The sequence below is a fragment of the Macrotis lagotis genome, chromosome 4, assembly GCF_037893015.1.
Source record: "Macrotis lagotis isolate mMagLag1 chromosome 4, bilby.v1.9.chrom.fasta, whole genome shotgun sequence".
NCBI classification, from domain to species: Eukaryota; Metazoa; Chordata; class Mammalia; order Peramelemorphia; family Peramelidae; genus Macrotis; species Macrotis lagotis.
In genome coordinates this window covers 203031098-203049139 of record NC_133661.1, presented here as the reverse complement: position 1 = coordinate 203049139, position 18042 = coordinate 203031098, and the positions used below count along the sequence as shown (strand labels likewise).

Below are 18042 nucleotides of genomic sequence, written 5' to 3'. Positions count from 1 at the left end.
TGGAATAGCTATTTGGAGATGGTGGCTGGGGTAGTGCAGTAGATAGAACACTGAGCTTGGAACCAGGAAGACTCAATAAGTGTGAGTTCAAATCCAGCCTCAGACACTTTCTAGTTGTATTAACCTGAACAAATCACTTAATCTTTGCCTCAGTTTCTTCATGAGCTGGAGAGGAAAATGGCAAGCCACTCCAGTATCTTTGTTAAGAAAACTGCAAATTGGGGCAGCTAGGTGGTGCAATAGATAGACCACCAGTCCTGGAGTCAGGAGGACCTGAGTTCAAATCCAACCTTAGACACCCAATAATTATCTAGCTGTATGACCTTGGGCAAGTCACTTAACCCCATTGCCTTGTAAAAATAAACAAACAAAAAAAGAAAACATCAAATGGGGTCCCAAAGAGTAGGACATGACTAAAAAAAACCAACTGAACTCTGGAAGATGGAGCTTTTATCTCTTTTAGACAAAGAAGAGGACCCTGACATCTGGGAGGTGATGTCTTGACATGCAAAGTGAATTGATAATATGGTAAGTATTTCCCCATGTATAAGATGCATCTTAATTTTGGGTCCCGAAATTTGAAAAAAAAAGATATTACATAAACTGAGTTCAACATTTTTTTTAATCATTTTTATTCATCATGAATTCAAGTACCTTCTATTTATAACTTTCAGGTATTTTTTGAATAAGTCTGGTGCTTGGATGTATATTTAGTCCATTCTGATTCATGAACTAGAAGCACCAGTTGTGTCCTCCTTTGAAATCATCTTCTTTTTCATCAGTAATTCTTCTTGCCTCCTGTTGAACCATCTTTGTGGAGGATGGGATTTCAATTGCCCTTTGCTCTTAAATCCATCTCTTCAATTCCCCTGTCTAAATCAGGCCATTTGGTTAACTTGCCTCTCAGGGCCTTCTGCCATGGCATTTTCAGTAGGATTTTTTACTTCTGAGATTGTTTTCTCAGTTGGAGGAGGACCAAATTTATGTTCAGCAGCACGATTTCCATTCACTTTTGAAACTGGATCATCACTTGAATTCAGTACTGCATGAAAATCTTTTCTGAGCCATTTCTGGACAGAATGTGGCAAAATGTAACCTAATATACTGGTAACAAATGAGAAACAGTGAGCACAAAGACAACAAAAGCAAAAAAGCGGGAAATGAAAGTAAAAAAAATCTACAACCACCGTATAATTTTTTTGAAAAGTGTGCATCTTAATAACATGGAGAAATATGGTAAGTGAGGGAGGGTTATGCAGTTACCAGCCTCTCACTTTCTTCTTTAGAGCCCCATAGGTCCAGTGGCCAGATAAGGATCAGGATAACTGAAGAAAAAGAAGTTTGATTGGATTATCTTGAATTGGAAGGACTTAAATATAGGCTGTGCTCATTAACTAAGAAAACTCTCCCTTTCACTCAGGTTAATCTGATCTCCTTGGGACTGTCAGCTCTCTAGAAAGCCAACCATAATGCACAGTAAAGTGAATCTCATTTGATTTCTCAGGAATCTCATTTTAGGGAACTGACTTAAGATCTGGAATGGGGTTCTGAACAAACTAATCAGTGCAGTGTAGAAGCCTTAAAGTGATCTGTATCTACTTGGTCCAGATTAAACGACTCTGGAGATGAAAGATGACTGGGTGTCCCTAGACATGGTATTTTTTTAAAAATCTTATTAATTTTCATTCATATGTACATGTATATTTTTAGGTTACAAAATACTAAAAGATTAACTTTGCTCAGTTCTTAATTTGGGAGCTACCTCCTAAAGAAGGGCTTTCCTAATACTAAAATCTGTGCTTGGGACAGCTAGGTGGCCCAGTGAATAGAACACCAGCCCTGGAGTCAGGAGTACCTGAATTCAAATCTGGTGTCAGACACTTAATAATTACCTAGCTGTGTGGCCTTGGGCAAGCCACTTAACCCCATTGCCTTACAAAAACCTAAAAAAAAAATTGTATCCTACTTAATGTAGGAGTTTTCTTGAGGCTGGGCATGTTTTATTCCCCATCTACCCCACCAATTTATATTTAGTATAATACCTTGCAGTGCAAGTTCTTATAAATGCATTTAATGCAATTTAGGATTGAATTAGGCAATTATGTGGCATAGGGAATATAGCAACAGACTTGGGATCTGAGAACACATCTGAGTTTACACAGTAAGTTAGAAACTTACTGTGTGATCCCAGGCAAGTCACTTTTTTCTGACTTTTTAGTTTCCTGTAAAATGGATGACACAATGGATCTCATAGCATTATTGTGAGAATATAGAGAGATAAAACTTGTAAAGTATTTTGCAAATCTTGAAGGTAAGGGCAACTAGGTGGCATAGTGGATAAAGCACTGGACCTGGAGTCTAGAAGACATGAATTCAATTCTGGTTTCAGACATTGACTACCTGTGTGATCCTGAGCAAGTCACTTATCCCTGTTTGCCTCAGTTTCTTAATGATCTGAAGAAGGAAATGGCAAACCACTTCAGTATCTTTGCCAAAAGAATCCCAAATTGGGGCAGCTAGGTGACGAAGTGGATGAAGCATCAGCCCTGGAGTCAGAAGTACCTGAGTTCAAATCCAAGGTCAGACACTTAATAATTACCTAGCTATGTGGCCTTGGGCAAGCCACTTAACCCCATTGCCTTGCAAAAACTAAAAAAAAAAAATCCCAAATGGGGCCTGGAAGAGTCAGACATGAGTGAAATGACTGAACAACCATAAAAGGGCTATATAAATGTTAGCTATTAATTTGATGCTCTTAGACACTCTTAAAGTCCTTCAGGTTAGGTGATATGGTGATGGCAGCAGTATTCCAACTTTGAATGGGTGGGGTTGTGTTCTGCAAATTTCTGGCAATCCTTTTCCCTTTAAGACAGCTTTCATAGGTCCTGTATCCTGGGGAGCAGGATGTAGGTTATCTTGCTGGATAAGTAATGACAGCTGAAACAGGAGCATCACCATCTACCAATTTCTGAGGGCTGGAGGTTTGAGGTGCTTGGGCTGGGCTTGGAATGTATCATAAACCTTGCAGCAATTATTAATCTATTTCTTGCTCTTATAGGAACTACCTAAGGTATCTTGGGATTAATGAGGTGATTTGGTGGGACCTGAAGCTAGGAAGAAATATTTTCCTGAGTTCAAATGTTTCTTTGACACTTATTAATTGTGCAACTCTAGGCAAGTCATTTAATCCAATTTGCCTCAGTTTCTTTATCTGTAAAATGAGTTGCAGAAGAAAATAGCAAACTACTTCAGTATCATTGCCAAGAAAACCTCAAATGGGGTCACTAAGAATCAGAAATGACTGAACAACAACAATAACATATCTTTACCCTCATTTGAGTGGAAAATTCAATCCTGTTCTGTCTTGGAAAGACTTTTATTTTTTAACTTTGAATAAAGAGATTTACACACACACATTTATTTTAGTTCTTGGCCTCAGTTCCTAGATAGCTGGTCAGTTGTATATAGAGAGAAACTTCTTACAATGTTTTGTAGATACATGCCCTCCCCCCACCTTCTTAGTTATTGTTGCTGTGGTGAAAATTATTTGGGCATCATAAACATTTGATGCTCCTTCTTTGCATGATTTTTCAGACACAGAAAGATCTGGTCTCTACTATGGCAAATCAGGAAGTATACCAAAAAATTTCGGACAAACATGACCAATGGTAATTATTTATGTTTGTGTAATTTGTCTGGATCTGTGTGGTTTCACTGATATAGGCGGTGCTGTGCTGGTAAATGTTTAACAATTAGCTCTCCAAAAAAGTACATAAGATATACTTTTAAATTTAATTTGCATTACTCACCATTTGCTCCAGCACCTTCTTAAGTCTAGACAATTAAAAAGCAATAAATTAATCCTGTTTTGTAGCATTTGCTGATTTCTGAGGTGTAAATAATCACATTGAAAATTTAACTGGCTAGGTTGACTTCAAAACATATCCCTGGGTATAGGTCACTCCCAGTTTGGAAAATGCGGGTCAGAAACTCATCTGAAATTTATAATATTAGGTTACCCAATTTATAATATTAGGTTACCTAAGAAACTGATTTCTCATGATCCATAGCTACTATGTGTCTGATGTGGGTCTTAATATGGGCTCTCTGGTTCTGAGGTCAGCTCTTTAGAATTATGTCATGCTGGTTTTTCTGTTTGTACCAAATCCAATATAAATTTTTTACAAGTAATATCTAGAAGCTATGAACTGGGTTCCAAACTGGAAAGGAAGAAAACAGGCTGCATTGCCTTTGAATTATGCATTCCTAAGATTCTCCTGGAAATAAAGGTCCATCTTTTTTTTTGAATATTATTTTATTTTATTTTTTCCAATTACGTGCAAAGATAGTTTTCAACATTCATCTTTTTGTGAGCTTTTGAGATCCACTCTCCCTTTCCCAAGACAATGAGTAATCTGATATAAGTTGTACATATATAATCATGTTTATCATATTCACATTAGCCATGTTGAGAAAGAAGAATCAAAACTAAAGGGAAAAATGAGAAAGAAAAAAATAAAACAAGTTTTGAAAAGTGAAAATAGTATGCTTTGGTCTGTGTTATGACACCATCAGTTTTCTTCTGGATGGAGATGGTTATTTTACTGAGAGGAGCTGCCTCCAATGTACTGATCATCACACTATGTTGCTATTAATGTGTACAATGTTCTCCCGGTTCTGCTCACTCACTCATGGAAGTTTTACCTTGATTTCTTACAGAACAATAGTCAGATCTCTCTTGAGTCCAGGCCCAGTGCTCTTCAGCACCAGGTGCCTAATGGACAGCCTGCATACTTCATTGGTAATCATATAATGACAAAAGATTTAGAGAAGGCCCATAGCATCCCCCTGTATGATGAATTTATGAGAGGATATGGATAAGAAGCCTACAGGATGTGTAGGCATGGATTTAATAATATTCAATAATATTCATTGTGATTCAAGATACAAAATTCAGAGAAGACTTGGCTCTCATAGAACTTATAGTCTAGAAGAAGGATAAGACATAAACATAAATAACACTGGAGAGAACATTTATTTTAGAGAGACAACAGACCCCTAAGAATAAAAACAAATAAAATTATAGGTGAGCTACACAATCTTAGGGCTAGAAGGGATGGAATGGAAAAACAGCCACAGCAACAATAACAGCAACCTGAATTTAGTAAACACTACAGTTCTAGGCAAACTACTAGGCAAATGAAAAGAAAGTACCTGTACTCTAGGAACTTATGTTCCACTGGAGGAAGATAGTACTTAAGAGGAAGCAGAAGAAACTAGGGAAGGGGGGGAAGGAAAGTATCCATCTGGGAGAATGGTGGAAAAAGTAGCAATGAATGATTTCACTTACATTAAATTAAAAAGCTTTTGCACAGATAAAACCACTGTAACCAAGATCAAAAGAAATGTAGTAAATTGGGAAACAATCTTTATAACTAATGATTCTGACAAAGGACTCATTTCTAAAATATACAGAGAACTGAGTCATATTTTTAAAACAAAAAGCCATTCCCCAATTGACAAATGGTCAAAGGATATGCAAAGGCAATTTACAGATGAGGAAATCAAAGCAATCCATAGCCATATGAAAAAATGCTCTAAATCATTAATTATTAGAAGAATGCAAATTTTTAACCATACTCAACAAATACATATTAAGCATCAACTATGTGTAGAACACTATACCAGATGACTAAGAAAGATACAGTTACAGTCTAAAAGGTAGATAAAACATAGAAATAAATAATCAATGCTATATTACATAATAAATGTATTCAAGAGTTAAAGAACTAAGTTCAATGTGAAATACAAAGGAGAAGATTGCCTTTGACTAGGAAGATTGAGAAAGGCTTCATTGAAAAGGTAGTCTCCCAAGAATGGGTAAGAAATTAACAGGCAAAGAAGGGAAAGGAGATGTCCCAGCATAGAAAACAGTTTCAGCAAAGGAACCAAATCAGGAGAATCCCTCCCTAGCTCAGATGGTCCAGCTAGGAGAGTAACCTGAGAATATCAGCTGTGAAGGGGAATAAATCTCTAAGAAGCAGCTGTCTCCTTTTGGCAGTGTTAGCTAGAGCAACCCTTTAATCGAGTGTTGTCACAAGACAAGTGTGATAAAAAATCTGACACCACTTTGTGATTCTAGGACACTGTGTCTTCTCCGTTCCCCTATAATGTGCCAAATATACATGCACACATATGTGTCTATTATGTGAACAGGTAAATTTATACAAGCACACACAAATACATACAACCACATGCACGTGTGTATATATTGGGTATGTATATGTGTGTGCGTATATCAGAACACTCAGCATATTCAACTTATTCCAGTGATCATTAAATGTATAAAAAAATCTTAGCTTAGAAACCCCATTAGTAGTTTCATAGGAAAAAGGATACTAGCAGAAGTCAAATTGCTATCTGATCATAAATATAAATGCACAAACACACACATGCTTGTGTATATATGAACACCCATGCATATAGCAATGTAGAAACTACACACATGTAAATATATGCATTATACACAGATATAGATTTGTGTGTATGTTTATACATATGTAGGTATATGTGTATATATAATAAAACACCTAGCATACCCAACATTATTACAGTGGTCAATCTATGTATAAGAACATTTCACTCCAGAAATCTTTATAAGAAGTTTCAGAGGAGAAAGATTAATAGCAAAAGTCAGACCATAATCTGATTATAAAGATAAATGCACACTCACACATCTGACTGAATGTATATGGACACAGTTTTGTACATGTATCACACACAGACATAGATGAGTATATATACCTGTATCTTTGTATGTGTTACATGTATATATGTGTAAACAATATATGTGTATGTGTGTGCATGAATTTTTTATAATCTGAGTCCAACCTTTGGAGCTGCTGGTGGTTTTTTTCTCCCCCTCATCAGGGATGAAACATTATCTCATGCCCATAGCGGCCTCTGGATAATGCTGGGCATCCTAAATGTTCTGCAAATGGAAATCCTAGAAGCAGAGAGGAATGCTTGGTGTTCTCATGGGAATCCCCTTACCCAGAAGGCTTTCAGATGGAACAGCTGACATATGGTTGAACTCTTAAACTCCGGAAATTGTTGGGTGCCTTGATTCTGCTTCTGTTCCCCAAATTATTCTCTGTTTTCTTCAAAGTGACAACCTGACATTTGGAAGGAATCTGAAGGAATGGGGATATTTTACACACATACCAAACATTGAACCTATATCTTCCCTGTGGCAGTAGACATTGGAAAAGAACACAGTGATTTAAAAATACAACTGCCCTACAGAACCCAATAGGGAGATACAGGTTCAAAGTATCATTTTCCCATGGGGGTGGGTAGAGAAGTTCGAGAGGTGTGAGCTAGGAGCTAGGGGCCCTGATTGAGGGATGTACAGAAAGGCAATGTGGTGGATAAAACAAATTTTAACTCAGGAAGATGAGTCTTTTTACCTTTGGGTCCCCTTCTATTCCCTGCACTTCCAAGCTATAAATGCATTACGGTGAGTGTATAGAAAGAATGCTGAATTGGGGTTAGAAGACCTGAGTTTTTATTTCAGCTCTGTCATATCTTATGTGTCCTTGGGCTAATCACTTAAGGTCCCTGAATCTCTCTGTCTTCATCTGTAGAACAAGAAGTGGACTATATGACTAGAGGCCAGGCCTGGAGTCAGGAAACATCTGAATTCAAATCTGACCTCAGACACTTACTGGCGGTGTGAGTCTGGCCAAGTCACTTAACCTTATTTTTCTCAGTTTCCTCATCTGAAAAAGGAAATGACAATCCATTCCAGTATTTTTAGCAAGAAAACCCTAAATTGGGGTGGCTAGGTGGCTCAGTGGATAGAGCACTGGCCTCAGAGTCAGGAGTACCTGAGTTCAAATCCGGCCTCAGACACTTAATAATTACCTAGCCGTGTGGCCTTGGGCAAGCCACTTAACCCCACTGTCTTGCAAAAACTAAAAAAAAAACAACAAAAAACCCCAACCCTAAATAAGGTCACAGAGAGTCAGACATGACTTAAAGTGATTGGACTACAACAGGGTCCTTTCCAACTTTAAATCTACAGCCCCACAAAAATACTAGAAGTATTCATTTTAGAGCAGAAAGGGATGTTAGACAATTATTCCAGGCGAACACTTTGATTTTAATATTTAAGATGTAGTTTGAAGTGGTTCATTAAAGGTCATTAAACAATCTTAATATATTCTTCAGCATACAAATCCTAACAGATATACACTTCCATTTTGGGATGTGTTTGTGTTAAAAAAAAATGTCCTTTATCTGATTTTTGCTAAATCCAGTTCTCTGCAACTTCATGAAGAAAGCCTAAAATAGAACCTGATTACTGAACAACTGTGGAATTCACTAGCTTTACACAGCTTTCTCTGTTGACTAGTTTTTAGAAACATGATGAAGATAAAAAAAAACCATAAGGAGCAAGGGATAATAAAATCAGAAGGAATAATATAATCTTTCCCTTCTCCAATCATCTCTCATTGAAGGGTTCTGTATACTGAAAGGCCGGGTAGCAGAATGGAGGCAGAGAATTTGGATTTGAATCCTATACCATCCCTGAGACCTTGGGCAAATCATTTAGCTTTTCTTAGGTCTCAGTTTCATTCTCTGTAAAATGAGGAGGTTGAATTTGATGACTTCTAAATTCCTTTTCAGTTTTAGAACTGGAAGCCTATAATATGACAAAAAAGGAAAATGATCAATGGTGGAGAAGATGTGGGAAAATTGAGACATTAATGGACATTAGTGGAGTTGTGAACTGGAATTATGCACAAAGAGCAATAAAGGACCAGAGCAACTAGGTGGCTTAGTGGATAGAGCCCTGGAGTCAGGAGGACCTGAATTCAAATTTGGATTCAAACACTTAATAATTACCTAGTTGTGTAACCTTGGGAAAGTCACTTAACCCCACTGCCTTGCAGAAACAAAACAAACAAAAAAAACTGATCAAAACCTTTGACCCATCAATACAAATTCTTGTTTTGTCCTTTATTCTTTTTTTAAGGTTTTTTTTTTTTTAGTTTTTTTTGTAAGGCAATGGGGTTAAGTGGTTTGTCCAAGGTCATACAACTAGGTAATTATTAAGTGTTTGAGGTTGGATTTCAGGTCCTCCTGACTCCAGGGTCATTGCTCTATCCACTGCACCACCTAGCCTATATCCAAAAGAAATTTAAAAATGGGGAAGTCTCACATGTTCAAAAATATTTATAGCAGCTTTTTTTGGTAGTGGCAAAGAATTGTAAATTGAGGGGATACCCATCAATTGGGGAATGACTGAACAAGTTATAGTATATAAATGTTATGGAGTACTATTGCTCCACAAGAAATCATGGGTGGTTGAACTTTAAAGAAGCATGGAAAGAATAACATAAACTATTACTGAGTGAGGAGAGCAGAACCAAGAGAACATTGAACATATTAACAATATTATGAGTTGATCAACTGTGATGAATGCAGCTCCTCTCATCAGGTCAGAAATCAAGGACAATTCTGAGAGACTTGTTATGGACAATGCCATCCACATCCAGAAGGGGGGGAGAAAAAACTTCACTGAATCTGAAAGTCTCCTATGTTCACTTTTTAAAAACTTCTCATGTTTTTTTCTTCCTCTCTCATGGTTTTCTTTCTTCTTAGTTCTAATTCCTCTTACACAAAATGACTAATATGTAAATGTTAAAAATAAATGTTCATGTACAACTTTAACCAGACTGTTTGCCTGCCATGGGAAGGAATGAGGGAGGGGAAGATGGTAGAAAAATGTTTAACCTATAAATGTGCAAACTACCATAGCATGTAATTAGAAAGATTTTTAAAAAAATCAATAAAAAAAATAACTGGGAGCCTATGAGAAATGAACCAAAAATGGGGACATTTTCTCAGATAAAGACATAGACTGTTGTTGTTGAGTCATTTTCAGTTATGTTTGACTCTTCATGACCCCATTTGGGATTTTCTTGGCAAAGACACTGGAATGGTTTACCATTTCCTTCTCCAGCTCATTTTTCAGATGAGGAAACTAAGGCAAATAGAATTAATTGACTTGCCCATGGTAACATAGCTAAGAAGTGTCTGAGGTTGGATTTGAATTTGAATTTACACAGAGTCATACTCTAGGCCTAGTATTCTATCCTCTGTGCCACGTTGCTGCCCATGTACTCATTAGTCTCCTTCTTATATGATCCTTATAAATGGAAGAATAGATACATTGAAGTAAACTACTATTTACTAGTTTCAATGAAGCATGAAGCACAGACCTACAGATAGGTCTTAATCTCATTATTATTATAGCAAAAATGCTATAATAGCAAAGGTTCTAACAAGCAGGACTTGGAGGGTTGTCTGACTCAAGGACTCTGCAAAGTTTTGGATACTAGCTTCCATTCTCATAAGATCAACAGTAAGGAATCTAGAAGAGATCCATGTAAGGTACAAACTGTTTAACAATGAACCCGTGTGGATTAGGTCAAATTCTAGCTGTTAGTATCATTCGATTAGTGTGCATGGGAGGGACATGCCACTGTCTGGCAATTTTGTCAAAGGCATGTCCAACTTTTGGTCCAGCTTTATGCATGTGGCCCATTCCTGTAGCCTGTGTGCATTTAGTATTTTACTCATTGTAATATGGATTATATAGTAGTCATAAATATTGAATTCTTTATTCGGCCCTTGAAAAATTTTTATTGGAAAACTGGTCCAGAAGAGCTAAAAGGTTGGATACCCATGGTCTAAGGTATAACAATTGTTCCTGTTTTGGCCAGAAATCATGAAAGTACTTCACACACACACACACACACACACACACACACACAGAGCAAGCTTACAGTCTGACACAACAGGAAACACATGGGATATGCAATAGGGACTCTAAGTGGAGTGGGATTTTTAAAAAAAATTAAAATTTTTATTGCCTCTTTTGTTTTTATATCATTTCATTTTCAAATATATTTCTCCTTCTTCTCCTTCCCTTCCTTCCTTACAAACTATCCCATTAACCAAAAAAAAAAAAAGGGGGGGGAAAGCAGTTCAGAACACTAACCAACCGTTTAACCAAGGCTGACATCCTATTGCAATTTTCCACACCCAGTCCCCCACATCTGAGAGGAGCAAGGGAGATAAACACTTATATGTGCTAGGTACTGCACTAAAAGACTTTACAAATATGATCTTAACCACAATTTTGCAAGGTGGGGGCAATCATCCCAGTTTTACAATAGAGGAAACTGAGACAAACAGAGGTTAAGTGACTTGCTTAGGATCTCATTGCTAGTCAAATTTGAATTCAGATTTTTCTTACTCCAAACCTGGTGTTCTATCCACAGAACCATTAGATATCTCTGCAAAGAAGAGGTGTATTTTCTTATCTGTCCTTTAAGACCAAGCTTGATCATTATGATTATTCTGTATTGGGTTTTTTTAGGGGAGATTAGAATTAATTTGTTTAGCCCTTCCTCAAATGATAGGCATTTACTTCCAGTCCTTTGCTATTGCAAAAAGTGTTGCTGAGTATTTTGTATATGGTCAACATATATATATATATATATGGTCAATTGGTCCAAGAAGCATTTACTAAATGCATACTATTGTCAAACTTTGCCTTTAAGAACAAAAGGCTGGACTTGGGGTAGCTAGGTGGCGTAGTGGATAAAGCACGGGCCCTAGAGTCAGGAGTACCTGGGTTCAAATATGGTCTGACACTTAATAATTACCTAGCTGTGTGGCCTTGGGCAAGCCACTTAACTCCATTTGCCTTGCAAAAAAAAAAACAACCTAAAAAAAAAAGAACAAAAGGATGATCTGTTTGTCTTTCTGGATCTTGTCTAATACCACAGGTTGGGATCTTGTCTAATACCTGGAGGGGGAAGATTCCTATGCTTTGTGGAGGTCTTTAGCAAAACTGATAAGGCTCAAGTCCTGAGTCAGAAGAGACACTCCTCCTGATCTAATGGAATTCCTGATAGTGCCTCTCCTACCCCTAAGGAATATGATATGAAACAATGTCCTGAGAGAGGTGTAGGGGGAATTCCCTTGATGAATAAGTATGGGAAGCAGCTTTATCAGATCCTGCCTTCTAATCTGTGCAAATGTATAAATTTGCTTCTCCAAAATTCCACTTAAGGTCTGGTTTCAAAGATGCATAACCACAAACCTAGAGTACCTAATTCCATTCTTTCTTAAGCTCAAACTCTGGAGGCTAACATGTTAGTTTAATTCTATTTGTTTTTATAAACATGCCAAATTTTGGAATATTATCAGTAAATATGGGGCAGGGGCAGCTAGATAGTACAGGGGATATAGAGTATTAGCTCTGCAATCAGGAAGACTCATCTTTCTGAGTACAAATATGACTTTAGATACTAGCTGTGTGACCCTGGGCAAAGTCACTTAACCCTGTTTGCCTCAGTTTCCTCATCTGTAAAATGAGTTGAAGAAGGAAATGGCAAACTACTCGTTGGACACAACTGAAATGACTGAACATGGACCATGCCTTATGTTAAACATAAGACCCAAAGATAAGCAAAAAGTTTGCCTCCTAATTGGGGAGACAACATATATAAAAAAAACTAGGCATACTCAAGATAATTTTTTGTAGTTTTATTGATATTCTTGTTTTTATATTGCATACATTTAGAGATAACTCCCATTTGGTGAGAGATCTCTTGTAACAATACAAAACAGTTAAATAAACTCATAATTCAATGAGTAACCTCATCTGAAAGTGAGGGCAACATTTCACATTTGTAGCATTCTCATCTATTTTAAAAAAGATTGACAGAAAAATATTTTCTCCCACCCACCCCCTACTCACTGAAAAAAAAGAAAAAAAACCTCAAAATTTCTCATAACAAATATGCATAGTCAGGCAAAACTAATTTCCTCAATGACTGTATACAAAAATAGATGTGTCTCATTCTGCACCATAGATCAGTATTCTTTGTATAAGGAAAATCATGTTTCATCATCAGTCCTCTGGAATCATCAAAGTTCATTGTATTGATCATAGTTCTCACAAGTTTTCAGAGTGGCTAGTTTTTAGTATTGCTGTCAATGTATAAATTGCTATCCTAGTTCTCCTCGTTCTCTGTTAGTTTAAAAAATTTCTCAAAATTGTTCATTTAAAAAATATTGATGATTATAGTTTAAATTATTTTTCTGGTTCTGCTTCTTGATTACTTTATTTAAGTCCTTCTACTCTTTCTGAAATCATCTATTTATTTCCTCATTTCTTTTTTCTTCCTTTCTTTTTTTTTTTTTAGGTTTTTGCAAGGCAAATGGGGTTAAATGGCTTGCTCAAGGCCACACAGCTGGGTAATTATTAAGTGTCTGAGGCTGGATTTGAACCCAGGTACTCCTGACTCCAACGCTGGTGCTTTATCCACTATGCCACCTAGCCGTCCCATATTTTCTCATTTCTTATAACACACTAGCACCCTATCAAACTCTTATCTCCAACTTATTTATGTTCAATTGTTGGACATCTTAATTTCCAGTTTTCAGACACCACAAAAAAAAAAAAAAGGTTGCTATAAATATTTTTGTACATATAGGACTTTTACTCTCTGATCTCATTTGGGTATTGACATGAATTCTGAATAATTGATTTTGAGATGCCTAAAGACTATTTTAAAAAGCTGTTTAAAATGCAGTTGGTGATGCAGGACTATAGTTCAGTCTAGATAAATGGATTGGGGAATTATTTGCATGGAAGGAAGGATTACCTGCATGGGAGCCTATAAAATCATGAAACATATATATATATATAATTATATAGAGGGATGGGAAGAAGGTCCAGGATAAAGCATTGGTGGATACCCTAGTTAGTGGATGTAGCAGGGATGAAGAAATGGAGAGAAAGTGAGTCAACATTATCACAAAAATCTAGAGAGAAGGCATGCAGATGAGATGTTCAAGTGTCAAATGCTAGAGAGAGTTCAAGAAGAATGATGTGAGAGAAAAGACCTTTATATTTTGTACTTAAGAGATCATTGGTAACTTTATTTGTTTATTTACTTAAGGCAGTGGGGTTAAGTGACTAGCTCAGGATCACACAAATAGGTAATTATTAAGTGTCTGAGACTGGATTTAAACTCAGGGCCTCCTTACTCCAGGGCCAGTGCTCTATCCATTGCACCACCTAGCTGCCCCCGCTCCATTGGTAACTAGTGAGAGGAATTTGAGATGATGAGATCAGAAGTTAGACTGTAGAGGATTCAGGACAGAATGAGAAGAGGCATCAAGAGAATATCACTTTCTTAAAGTGTTTAGCCAAGAAGAGAAGAGATATGGGTCAAGAGCTAGTGAGGATGATAAGATCAAGTGAGGATTTTTTTAAAGATGTGTAAGACATAGGCCTGTTTGTAGACAACAGGAAGAGATAGGGAGAGACCAAAAATTCATGAATAGATATATAAAATAGGCAGTTTTTAGGAGAAACTAGAAGGGGATGGGATCAATAGTGAATGAAAATGGTCTGGCTTAGGCAAGGAGAGAGGAGTGAAGGTGTCAGTGGGAGAAGATACCTGAATGTCTTGAGATAAAGGGAAAGGGAGAAGAGGAGCCCCTGGCTACTGGCCTTGATTTTTTTTTCAGTAAAATATAAGGTAAAGTCCTAACCTGAGAGGATGAGTGGGAAAAGGGGAGAACAAGATAGTACTGGAAGGTGGAAGAGATGAAAAGGTTTGGGCTAGTCCCTGTGGAGAGTCAGATAGGAAGCAGATTAGGTAGGAGTTGAATGATTGCTTTGTTGTAGCAAGGGCCCAATTGAGATATATCTGTAGCTGATCCAAATTAGCCCAGTTTTGTGATTTCCCTTCAGCTCTGACCATTCAAAAAAAACCAATGAATAGAATCGATAGAGGTGGATAATAGGTGTAATCCAGGATTGGGGCTTGATATGAAGTGAAATGACAAGGTGGCCAGGGCCTGGAGAATAGAAGATAGTGTATACCTGAAATAAATGTAAACACTAATGTATAAATAAAAAGAAGATAACATTAACACTAAATTGATTCACCATGGACAGATAGAGTTAGACTTTAACTTTGACCTCTTTGCAACATATGACTAGTGGAGTCTGTGAATCAAAGGGCATATTCATTGTAGTCATTTCTTTAGCATGATTCTAAATTTCTTTCCAGAATAGTTGGACCAGTTCATAGTTCTATCATCTCGAATTAGATACCTGTCTTTCCACAGTCCCTCCAATGTTAATTATTTCCATTTTTGTCATCTTTACCAATTTGTTAAATGAGAGGCAGAATTTCAGTGTTACTTTAACATTTCTCATTATTGGAAGAATGGATAGAGCACCAGATCTGGAGTCAGAAGGGCTTGCATTCAAATCCAGGCTCAGACATTAGTTATGTGACTCTAATTAAGCCACTTGATCTAAGCCTATAAAATGAGGATAATAGCACCTGCCTTGGAGTGTAGTGAGGATCAAATAAGATAAAACAACTTACAAATCTTAAAGTGCTATGGAAATGCTAGCTATTATTAGGAACAATTTTTACATGGCTACTTTTCAATCTATTTCCAATTCTTTGTGACCCCATTTGGGGTTTTCTTGGCAAAGATACTGCAGTGATTTGACATTTCCTTCTCCAGTTTATTTTTCAGATGAGTAACTGAAGCAAACAGAGTTAAATGACTTGTCAAGGGTCACAGAGCTAGTTCCTGAATCCAGTTCCAGCATTCTATCCACTGCACTTCCTAGCTACCCTTTTACATGATTAATAGCTTTGAATTCTTCTTTCAAGGAATATTTGTTTATCTTCTTTAACCACTTATCTTTTAGAAAAGTTCTTGGTCTTATATAGCTGTATTAGTTCCCTGTATGTCTTAGTATTATCAGTGACATTTGATACAAAGCTCTTTTTGTAATCAACAACTTCCCTTTTTATTGATTGATTGCATTACATTGATTTTGTTGCACCGAATTTCTGAAAAGGATCAGATTACTAGGTGTTGGAACAATTGGAAAAGCATCATGGAGGAGGTGAGACTTTAATTGGACTTTGAAGAGTAAGCAAGATATGGATAAAAGTATAGTATCTGGGAACCAGATGAAGCAAAGGAATGAGTATGCCATTATATGGAGGACAATTCAAGGACTCAGAATACAGGATTTATATTCTAGAGTGTTGTGAGACAAAGTTGGAGGAACAGGGTGAAACTCAGAGGGGTCCACTTACTCCTTGATATGTTAGGCAGTGTAGACTTACTATAGCTCCTTGAGCTGGAAAATAGTATTTGTGTGAAATTAATAGTGATACATGGAAGGGTGTTTTTCAGCTTGGGAGGATGCTCAAGATGAATTCTTCTGGTGAAATTAGTGGAGAAATATCTTTGCTCCCCTCAAGTCAATTTCTAGACCAAAAAAGTTCTCAGTTGCCAGTCAGGGTTTTGTTTCACTTTTCCCAGAGTGGATTTGATATAACTTCAGAAGGCACATCACATACATATGGCAGAATTCCTGTAGCACCACAACTGTCAGCTTGGTCTAAGGTCATGGCTCCCTTCATTAGTGTGGCCTAGGACAGGCACAGATGGGAACATATCCTACAGAGTTATGCCCACCTGTTCTCTAGCTAAAGACTGTTGCACCTGGCACAGGAAGGCAAGGCAGCTCATTGTATAACAGTATTTGGCAGAGTGACATCCCAAATCACGAATCTGTGATACTAAAAATGTTAAGCATGACAGCAATTTGTTGTTTCTAGGTTATTTGTTTCAAAGAAAAGCATCAGCTTCTGACATAATGAAATCATACTATGAAACCCCCCAAAAATTAAAAAGAAAAATGTGAATAATCATCATGCCCTTTCATCAAATGGTTTTACTGTGACCAGTGAATGGTCTTTGAGCCAAGCAAATCAATTAGAGAGCACACAAGCCAGGCAGGAGTTCATTTATAGAGGGCACTCAACATCCTCCAAGAGTGGTTCTCTTTGAACTTCAAAGACTGTTAATGTCCTGCTTGTCTTTTCACTTGACATGGATCTCCCAATCTGTACTGATATTCAGTGAAAGTTTTTCCAGGAGAAGTATGGCTGTCTTGGAGCTGTAAGTAAAGGTCACCTTCTTCTCCATTCCTAAATTTCAAAATAAAATTAAATTAAAAAAAAAGTCTCTATCAGGTTTTGGTGGAGAAAATGTCTTCTCTGAAACTTAAAATAAGAAATAACAATGAAGACCTATTTCATTGGATAGACGGAATGCTTCATTCAGGGAAGAAGAATCCCTGGCCACACTAGTTTTATCCATGAATCTCAAAGAACTTTTAGGATGTCAAATTAATCCCACAGTTTTGTCTATGGAGTTGGTTGGAAAGAAACTGAGACATGAACATGGGGAATTTATGTGAAAAACTCACTAAGATAGAGATCTAAAATAAAAGAGCAGTGTGGAATAATGGACATAGTGCTGTTTGGAGTGAAATGCCCATTGTATGAATCTTGGTTCTGCCACTTTATATCTGTGTGACTTTGGGCATATTACTTAACCTTTTTATGTTTCAGTTTCCTTCTCTATAAAATAAGGGGTTGAATTAGATGACCTTTAAAGTCCCTTCCAACTTCATTAACCTAAAATTAGGATTCACTCATGATTTACAATATCTAACTATTAAAAAAACCTAGGACATAGTTTAGAAATTATTTTCAATGTCAATCCACATCCAGAGGGAAAAAACCATAAAATCAAAGCATACTATTTTCACTTTTTAAAACTTGTTTTAAGTTTTTTCTTTCTTCTTCATGTTTTTCCCCTTTACTTATGATTCTTCTTTCACAATATGACTAGTATGGAAATGTGTTAAAAATGATAATACATATATAACCTATAACAGATTATTCACTGTCAGGGGAGGGTGGCAGAAAAATGTGGAACTCAAAAGCTCACAAAAAGATGAATCTTGAAAACTATCTTTGCATGTCATTGGAAAAAATAAGGAATATAGAAACACAATTACAACAACGACAAGAAATTATTTCCAGAAAAATTATGATG

General features: G+C 36.8%; 1 protein-coding gene across 1 annotated transcript in view; it reads right to left on the bottom strand.

Moving 5' to 3' along the window:
* Window positions 1–570: 570 nt before the first annotated feature.
* Window positions 571–18042, bottom strand: part of LOC141522081 (neutral alpha-glucosidase C-like) — a 72246-nt gene continuing 54774 nt past the window's right edge. Inside the window, exon 25 of the mRNA XM_074235176.1 lies at window positions 571–17126. Coding sequence (XP_074091277.1) covers window positions 17020–17126 — 107 coding nt within the window. The 3' untranslated portion in view covers window positions 571–17019. The remainder of the gene's footprint in view (window positions 17127–18042) is intronic.